Below are 9,369 nucleotides of genomic sequence, written 5' to 3' on the forward strand. Positions count from 1 at the left end.
TTCCCCTTGGCTGCATCTTGCAGGGTTGGTCGCATCCTACAGGCATTGGGCCAGAAGCAGGCTCTGATGGGGTCCAGGGGGCCTTGGACCGAGGGGACAGTGATGGTGGCCATGGTAGAGGGGGAGGCATCACTGCCTCTGTCTTCTTGTCCCGCAGTTAGCATAGCAGGGCTCCTCAGTGCCTCAGCTGGCGCCTCTTCCCCGAGGGACCGTGGCACGGATTCAGTGCTAGCCTGCCTGTTAAGTGAGTGACTGTGCCTGGCTGAGGGCAGGTGCCCAAAACAGTAGGAACCGTCGTTACGAGCCAGAGGTGTCTGGTTGAGATTCAGTCCACAGCTGGGATTTGAACCTGGTGGTACAGAGATGGTCTTCCTTACGGTGTTCCATTTAGAATATTGTAAACGTTCTCATGGAAAAGCATCCAGTGGATGCAGAAGCATGTACAGTAAGAACAAACTCTCTCCCCTCACTCCCATATCCCACACGTATTGTTAACCTTTCCAGACCAGCATCTGTGAATGTAAATGCATCTGTTTGTACATTTACACATATCCAGGCATTTTTTTCTTTTTAAGCACAAATAGCATTGTCCTATATGTATTGTTCTGTAACTTTTTTACTGAAGATCTTTTCATCTTCTTCATTCTTTTTAATGGTCGTTTAATATTTTCATAGTACTTCTATGCTGTAATCTAGTAAGCATTCTCCTGTTAGTGGCTCTTTAGGCTGTAACTTAGGGAGAGCATTACCATTCATCAGGTTCTCTGAGAGGCCCATGGCCCCCAAAATAGGGAAAGGAACCAGAAGGGATTAAGAACTCTTCCCGCATATACACTTCATGAATTGGTACTAAGGTGTGAGGACCGGAAGTGTCCATTTTAGTTGATCCTTCCCACATTTGGCACTAGCCAGAAATGTGTGGGTTAAGGTCAGTGTTAGCCAACAACATAGACGTAAAACCTAACTGGGCCCAGTCGGTGCCTGCTTGGACCAGAGCTGCCTGGGGTCTGGGCTGGCTGTGTCGACCCCTCCCTGTCTGCATGGTGCTCAGCCAGGCCTGGGCCCCCAGGGGCCACCCAGCAGGCGCTGGCTCATGGCCTCACTTCCCTCCCAGGTCTCCACAGGACGTCTGTGTTTGACCGCCTTGGCGCCGAGACCAAGGCAGACACGGCGATGGGGAATAAAGTGAGTTGGAAATGGGGGAGCCACTGGGGACTCGGAAATTCTTGTCTTCCCTGGGTGTTGTTCCTGGCATTTCCCACATACATCTCACCCTGTCTCACCCACCTTTCCAGGCCTAGTGCCCTTCTCTGCACTGGTGGCTTCCCTGTCTGTCTTCTATCCCGATCTCTCTCCCGATTTCCAGCCCCGGGGGTCTGGCAACTCATGGATGCCGCCCTCGGACCCCTCCCCCCACCATGTCCCCAAACTGTTCTCAGCATCTTTCCCCAAAGCAAAACGTCCCCTGGGCCCTGTCTCGGGTGCCCCACCGTCCCCACTCCAGGCAGTCTTGAGTCTGATGGGGCCATCTGTCCCCACCTGTCTGCCACCTCTCCCTGCCTGCGTAGGGCAGTGGCCTCCTAGCTGGCCTCTGCACAGCTCCTGTGAACCCCTCCAGCCCTTCGCCCACAGCGGCAGCACGTGCTGCCTCCAGGACAGGCCCTCCCCCCTCGCCCTCGGGAAACCCTTCAGAGGCTTTTCACCACGTGCTCAGGCGCAGCCCGCTCTTCTTCCTCCACCTGCGGTCCCGCAGGCCTAACCACGGCATGTGCTTGGGAGACGCAGCCTGAGCCCATCGCCTGGCACAAATCCGTCTCTGCCACCGCCTGGCTGCATGGCCTTGACTGTGTCACTTGAGCCCTTTATACCTCAGTTTCCTCCTCCGTATAGTACCTCACAGCGTGGTCGTGAGGACTCAGTGAGGTATAGCTGCGTAGCGCGGGGGCTGTCTGGTGCAGTGGTGAGCATCTTTATTTATTTATTTTTAAATTTTTAAAATTTTATTTTTGGCTGCGTTGGGTCTTCGTTGCTGCGCACGGGCTTTCTCTAGTTGCGGCGAGCGGGGGCTACTCTTCGTCGTGGTGCGCGGGCTTCTCACTGCGGTGGCTTCTTGTTGCCGAGCATGGGCTCTAGGCACGTGGGCTTCAGTAGTTGTGGCATGGGGGCTCAGTAGTTGTGACTCGCGGGCTCTAGAGCGCAGGCTCAGTAGCTGTGGCGCACGGGCTTAGCTGCTCCGCGGCATGTGGGATGTCCCCGGACCAGGGCTCGAACCCGTGTCCCCTGCGTTGGCAGGCGGATTCCTAACCACTGCGCCACCAGGGAAGCCCTGGTGAGCATCTTTAAGTGGCACCTTTGAGTAACTCTGGTGGAGCTCTCCAGCTGCCTTTTGTTCCTTGCTCACCAGGGCTCACCCACTCTGGCTTTTTCTCACTGCCTAAATCTTATCATGAGTGTGATAATAGCACTCAGGATCACGTGGCTTGAAGGTGCAGCCATGGAAAGAGCTTCGCACGTAGTGAGTGTGCCGTAAATACGATTCTTATTCCTGTCTTGGGGACTTAGACGGCACTCTTTACTCTCTTAAACGTTGATGCCTCAGAGAAGGCTGTCCTGAACTCTGAGAGGAGATGAGGCTTCCCTGTACCCTGCTCTCCAGCGCTCCCCTCTCCTCCCAAGAACACTAATTAAGGCTCATGGGATCTTAATTCCCAGGGATTGAGCCTGGGCCCTTGGCAGTGAGAGCGCGGAGTCCTAACCACTGAACCTCCAGGGAATTCCCTCTCGTAATTAGAGAATTACTTGTGCTGTATCCGATGCTGGGTCTGTTTTCCCCACTGGACTGTGAGCCCCCTGAGAGCAGGACCAGGCCTGTCTTGGTCACCACTGGGTCCCCAGCACTGCCCAACACAGGGCCAGGTATTGACCTGGGACTCAGAGAATGTCTGTGGAGCGAATGACCAAATTTGCCTTTTCTCTCACGTTCGCCTGTAGACCTTTGCAAATGGTCTTCCCTTTCGCCTCCCCTCCCGCTCCCTCTTTATTCGACTCACTTCCACTCGGTTTTCAGATCTCATCTCTGATGTCCCTCTCCAGGGAGCCTTCCTCTCCTGGCCTCCTCCAGCTCCCTGGGCTTGCCCTCTCATGACTCTGATCACTGTCTAGTGCGTCACCGATGGGTGTTTTTCCTGACTGTGAGCCCCGTGACGTAGGCACAGATGAGGCAGCTCTCTGTGAATGCATGTTGAGCGACTAAGTGACTCACTTGTCCTGTCTCTGACCTCCACAGCCCACAGGAGTCTTCAGCCGCCTGGGGGCCACCCCAGAGACCGACGAGGATCTGGCTTGGGACAGTGACAACGACAGCAGCAGCTCTGTCCTGCAGTATGCCGGGGTCCTGAAGAAGCTAGGCCGGGCCCCAGCCAAAGCCAGTCCCCAGCCCGCACTAACTGTCAAAGCCAAGGCCACAAGCTCGGTGCCAACGGCCGCTGCCCCAACGCTGCGGCGCCTGGCATTTTCCTCACGACCTGGGCTCGAGAGGAAGCCGGAGTCCCTATCCAAAGTCAGCATCATCCAGAGACTGGGCAAGGCTGCCCTCGTGCCGGAGGCCCAGGACAGCCAGGTCACGAGCACCAAGAGTAAGTCCTCGGCTGAGGTCAAGGTCACCATTAAGAGGACTCTGGTGGGGCCCCGGGGGAGCAGCTCCAGCGAGGGCCTTGGTGCCCAGATGGACCACGCGGGCACTGTGAGCGTGTTCAAAAGACTGGGCCGCAGGACCTTCTAGCCCAAGGGCGGGGCGCAGGCCCCTCTCCAGCCTCCAGGCTCCATCAGTCTTCAGCGAGGGCGCGCGCACGCCCCCTGCCGGCTGCCGGGTGACACTGCTTGTCTCCCTCAGGCATTCCGCCAGCCTGAGCTTCCTGGGGATTCGCCCGGTGTTTCTGAGTCTGAGACGGTCATTGTGGCCCGGCCTTGCCGCTCTGGGACTTTCCCCTCTCTCGCGTCCTCTTTTCTCTCCTCTCTGACCGTGGCCTTGGCAGGACACACTTTTCTACCTCTCCAAGTGCCAAGTGCCCTTTTCCTGTCCTCCATTCCCCATCCTCCCTCTCAGCAACATCTGCTGCCTCAAACCCCGGCTCCGGGCCTCCCCGTCCCCCAGGGTGGGTGTCGTCTGAAGGGGCTCCCGTATCCCCCACCCCCCTGGCTTCCTCACTTCCCTCCCTCCTCTGCCCCCTCCCCCCGCTGCAATGCTTTGACTTCTCTCTCTCTGTCTCTTCACTCTGTTCATTTCTTTTCTGTTTTCTGTCCCTGTGGCAAGGCCCGACTGTCCGCTGCGTCCTGCCTGACCCTCCTGCACCTCCGGCCTCCCAGCGGCCCCCTCGTCGGCGGCGGTGGCGTCGAGCCTGTAGAGACTGTTAGCCGCCGTCACTCCTAGGCTGGAGGGACCTCCCCAGACCCCAGGCTGCAGCTGGGGCACCTGCCTGGGCATCTTTTTCCCTGAAAGTTGGTGGCGGGTGGCGGGTAAGGGGCACTAAGAAGGGAAGCCAGCACCGAGAGAAGAAAACAGCTATTTTAATATATTTTTGTGACTTTCAGACTGTTTCCCTCCCCTCCTTCGGGGCGAGTCGCAGGACTGTTTTTCTGCATGAAGCACAGTGTGGGCGGGGCACCCACGAAGGGTTGGGCCTCGTCTCTGAGGGTCAAGCTCCCCACATACATTGGTGGGCCGTGTTTTTGCTGCAGGCCCTGAGGTGAAGGGAGTCATGGTCATGGTCATCATCTAGTTGGGCCTCCTCCTCCCCTCGGCAACGCGCAGGGCTTCTGTCCCTCTGCCCTCCCCTTCCACAGATTTCCCCTGTTTCTGCCACTCTGCCTGTGGATGGCTTTCCAGACTGCAGGCTTCATTTGTGTGGGTGCCTGTGGATTTGACCCTTTACCTACTCACCACTGCACAGCACCTGCTCTGTGCCAGGCCTGTTCTAGGAGCTGGGGATCCATCCACGAGCAAGGCAGACAAGTCTCTTCCCGCGTGGCTGACCTCTCTAGCCAGGGAGACAGGCGGTAATCAGTAAACCACAATTTGCCATTTGAACCATTTTTAAGTGTACTGTTGAGGGGGTGCCCAAAGAATTGGAAGGGTGACTGCAAGTGACCAGGGCCTCTTAGATGTTTGGGGCAAGAAGGCCTTTCAGAGGAGGTGACCTGTAGGGTGGCCTGTGTGCAGTTCAGGCAGAGGAAGCAGCCAGGGCCACAGCTCTGAGGCGGGACAGTGAACACGGAGAACACCAGCGTGGCTGGCAGGTGAGTGAGGGGCCGGAGGAATTTGGACATCCTCCCAAGAGTGCTGAGGAGTCTGGGAGGGTTTAAAGCGGGCAAGTGATGATCTGAGTTGCCTTTTACGAAGATTGCTTGCGCCACTGTGAGGAGGACAAGTTGCCGGGAGGGCAGGGGCGGAGGCGGGGAGGCAGCGTGAGGAGAGACGGTGGGTGGGGGAGGCAGTGGGTGGACCTTGGGTGCGCTTCGGAAGGGGCAGCAGGACTCTCCACACGGGTGGATTGGAAATTGGGGCAAGGGGAGGGGCTGGATCACACCTAGATGGAGGACTTGAGCATCTAGAGGAAGGTGCTGTTTGTGGAGCCGGCTGGGGCGGGAGGGCGCTCAGCTGTCAGGCGTTGACTGAGAGGTGAGCAGGCTGCTGGGGCAACAGCTTGGGGGGTGCTCAGAGTACAGCCGTGTTCAAAGCCGAGGGCCTGGCGATACCAGCTGGAAAAGGGTATAGAGAGAGGAGGGGACCCAGAAGGGAGTTGGGGCCCTTTTCCCATGTAGAGAACAGGATCTGATAAGGAGATTACCAAGGAGTGGGCAAGGGGTTTGGAGGAGAACTCACTGCAGGTAAAGCTGAGATTAGAACTCATCCATTTTTTTTGTTTGTTTTCATTGTGGTAAAATATACATAACACAGAATTTACCGTTTGAACCGTTTTTCAGCGTACTGTTCAGTGGCATTAAGTACATTCATATTGTTGTATAACCATTACCATCATCCATCTCCAGACCTGTTTTTGTCTTCATAAGTGATCATCCACTTATTTTTAGGTTTTTAGTAATGTCATTTGGGGAGGCTACTGTGTGTCAGGCGGCATCCCAAGCACTGGGCCTGTGGTGTGAGGAGCCGGACTTCAGTATGAGGGGCAGTGGTAGAGTGGTAGAGGGAGGACCCATAGACCCCTTTCCTGGTGAGGCCCAGGCCAGACCCTCGTGGACCTTCTGGACCTCAGAAGGACGGCAAAGGACGGCAATGTCAAGATTCCAGAGGCCGCCCTTTTCTGTCAGGGCCACAAGGGGGCACTCACACATATACACAGGTTTCTTGCTGATCTTCAACTCTTCTTTTTACCACCCCCCCCCCCCACCAGTAATTTCCTTGAGTTCCACTTCATGGATAATTTTAGCAACTGCCAGGGTTAACTGGAAGAGTTCCAGTTACTAAATTTAAGAGCACAGGGTGATTTCTTGATGTGTAATAGGAACTGAAATGATATAAAAGTATGTATAGCTCACTTCTCACGAAAAGCTGATGAGGTTAGTCGAGTCACTCTTGCCTCCTTCCAGAGGCGCAGAGGGGAACGAACTGCTGAAGGCCTCACCAGCTGGGAAGTGGCAGCCCTGGGCTTGCCATCAGGGAGGTGGCCAGGAGCCTCGCCCTTTAGCCCCTGCCCGGTGCTGCCTCACCCGCAGATTTGAGACAAGGCGCTTTTGGAAAGGGGAGGGGAGGGTCGTAGGAGAGTGGTTTTGGACTTGCTATAGTTGTCTGTGTGTACATGTTACCCCGCCCCCACCAACTTACCCTAGGGAGCATTTGCAGCTCTGGGAGACCTCGGGCCTTGAGGGCCATGCCCATCCTGCCACCGGCTGCCAGACAGGGTGGAGCCGGACACCTCCTTGGCCTCCTAGCCAGCCGCTCCAGAGTGCCAGTGTCCCACTCATTTGATATGGCGTTTCCTCCAAACCAGCCCCGACAGCTGTGGCCCACAGGGGTGCGTTATTTTTTCTCTGGTTCTGTGAAACGTATTTGAGCATAAATAATACATACACATGGTGCAAAATGCCAAGATACAAAGGGCTTCATGGTGAAAAGTCTCTTCCCAAGTCTCCTAGCTCCCCAATCCACTCCTCAGAGGCCACTAGTGTTACCAGTGTCTTGGATAAGCCTCCCAGAGATGTGTGTGCGTGCGTGCGCGTGTACACACACACACATACATTCACACATACATACAAGAGGAACACACAGTGCACACAGTCGAGCACACACGCACATTAACGGCCTAGCTTACTTACCCAATCCTTTTTGGAAGGGAATTCAGGTTGTTTCCAGTTCCTTGTTATTACAAGTAGTGCTGCAATGGAGAAAGGTGGGGTCGATTCAGGGGTGAATTTGAAGAACTCCAATCATATCACTTTAGTGCAAACACTGTTATTGGGTCACTAGCAGATCTGAATGAGGTTCTCCCCCAAGATTATTGGTACTCTTCAGTTGATTTACTTATACATATATCACCCCATTCCAAAAAGGAATTAAGAGCAGTTGGACTCCTCTAATTGGAGACCCCTGGAGGAAGCGGATCAGGGGATGCTAAGAGCTAATATGGACCACCACCTAGGAAGTATAAAATAAGTGTTTTGCTAAGTTGATAGGGCTTAAGAGGTGCTTTGTGCACTGGGGCCTGCCGTCCTGTGCTGCTTTTGGGAACCCTGCAGCCACCACTGTGTAGACGAGCCTGGGCTAGCCTGCTGGATAATGAGAGACGTGGTATGGCCAAAAAAGAAAAAAAGTAACGGGGGAACCCCAATATATAAAACATGCTTAAAACAGAAAAGCAGTAATTTATTAGCATACATTTAAATGTTTATTTTGCATTAATTCATGCAAACAACACAAAATTCAAAGGTACAAAAGGATATATACAGTAAGACAGTTTTGTGCCCTACTGGGCAAAAGACTAGCAAAAAAAATTAAAGTCTCAAGTGTTGGGGAAGATTTGGAGTAATAGGAGCATCTGTACTGCTGTTGGAATGTAAGTTGGTATCAACCATTTTGGAAAATAGTTTGATAGGTTGTAGTGTAATTGAAGATGACATATTCTCCAACCCAGTAACTACCCTTCTGGAGGAGCTTACACATGCACACAGGACATGTATCAGAATGTTCATAAGATCACTGTTGTAATGCCATAAAAAACTTGGAAACAACCCAAATATCCATCTGCTGGAGAATGGGCAGATTGTGACATAGATGTTCTAATTATCTAATGCATAGTGAATCACCTCAATACTTAGTGGCTCAGATCAATAATCAGTATCTCTTACGGCTCTGGGTGCTGACTTGCGCAATTAGACTGTTGTAACTTGGGCGCTGTCATGCGCTTGCTGTAAGATCTTGGCTGGGGCTGGCGTCCTCTTGAAAGTTTCCCCAGTTGTCTGGTGGTTAACCAATACTGGCACTTAGATAAAACCTGAGTGTGGGCTATCAGCCAGAATGCCTGCATGTGGCCTGGGCTTCCTTACAACATGGCAGCTGGGTTCAAAGAACAAGCTTCTCAAGAGACTCAGGGAAAACTGTATTGCCTTTTCTAACCTAGCATTGGAAGTCACTCACATTGCTTCACTTCTGCCATAGTCACTAGCCCACCTAGATTCAAGAGGGACCATAGGCCTTACTTCTCAGTGACAGGAATGTCAGTGTCTCATTATAAGAAGAGCATATGGGATGAGAGATCATGTTGTGGCCACCTTGGAAAATTCTATAGGGTTGGCCAAAAAATTCATTCGGGTTTTGGTAAGATGACAAGGAAAACCCTGAACGAACTTTTGGGCCAATCCAGTACATCAATACTGGATGTATTACATTATGTATTGGATGTGGAATATTACACTTCAATGAAAATGAACTGAAGTTGTACATATCAATATGAATAAAGCAAAACATTGGGTGATAAAAAGCCAATTACAGAAGAATATGTGTAGTTTTAAAATATGCAAAATAGGGAGTTCCCTGGTGGCCTAGTGGTTAGGATTTTGGGCTTTCACTGCGTGGCCCAGGTTCAGCCCCTGGTCGGGGAACAGATCCCGCAAGCCGCGTGGCCAACAACAAAAAAAGCAAAATAATGCATATTGGTTATACATACTTAGAGTGTAATGAAAGTATAAAATGCGTGGGAATGATAAACTCCAAATGTAGGACAGCGGATCAGTTCAGGGGTGGGATGGGATGTGACTGGAGGGGTGCACATGAGGTCCAACAGTATGGTAGTGGTTTTTAAAGTTGGGTGGTGGGCACACAGGTGTTCATTGTGTTCAAAGTTTTAATACTTTCTT

General features: G+C 53.0%; 1 protein-coding gene across 9 annotated transcripts in view; it reads left to right on the forward strand.

Annotated features, from left to right (window-relative positions):
• Positions 1 to 4,589, forward strand: part of CUNH19orf47 (chromosome unknown C19orf47 homolog) — a 19,888-nt gene extending 15,299 nt beyond the window's left edge. For 7 of the 9 annotated variants that reach the window (XM_024768745.1, XM_024768738.1, XM_024768744.1 and 4 more), the window contains 2 exons: positions 1,115 to 1,185; positions 3,287 to 4,589. In XM_024768745.1, the coding sequence (XP_024624513.1) occupies positions 1,115 to 1,185; positions 3,287 to 3,781 (566 nt within the window). In that variant the 3' untranslated portion in view covers positions 3,782 to 4,589. The remainder of the gene's footprint in view (positions 1 to 1,114; positions 1,186 to 3,286) is intronic. The other 2 variants (XM_024768741.1, XM_024768742.1) reach the window with 1 other exon arrangement.
• Positions 4,590 to 9,369: the final 4,780 nt, after the last annotated feature.

The sequence above is a fragment of the Neophocaena asiaeorientalis genome, unplaced genomic scaffold (genome assembly GCF_003031525.2).
Source record: "Neophocaena asiaeorientalis asiaeorientalis breed wild unplaced genomic scaffold, Neophocaena_asiaeorientalis_V1.1 scaffold629, whole genome shotgun sequence".
NCBI classification, from domain to species: Eukaryota; Metazoa; Chordata; class Mammalia; order Artiodactyla; family Phocoenidae; genus Neophocaena; species Neophocaena asiaeorientalis.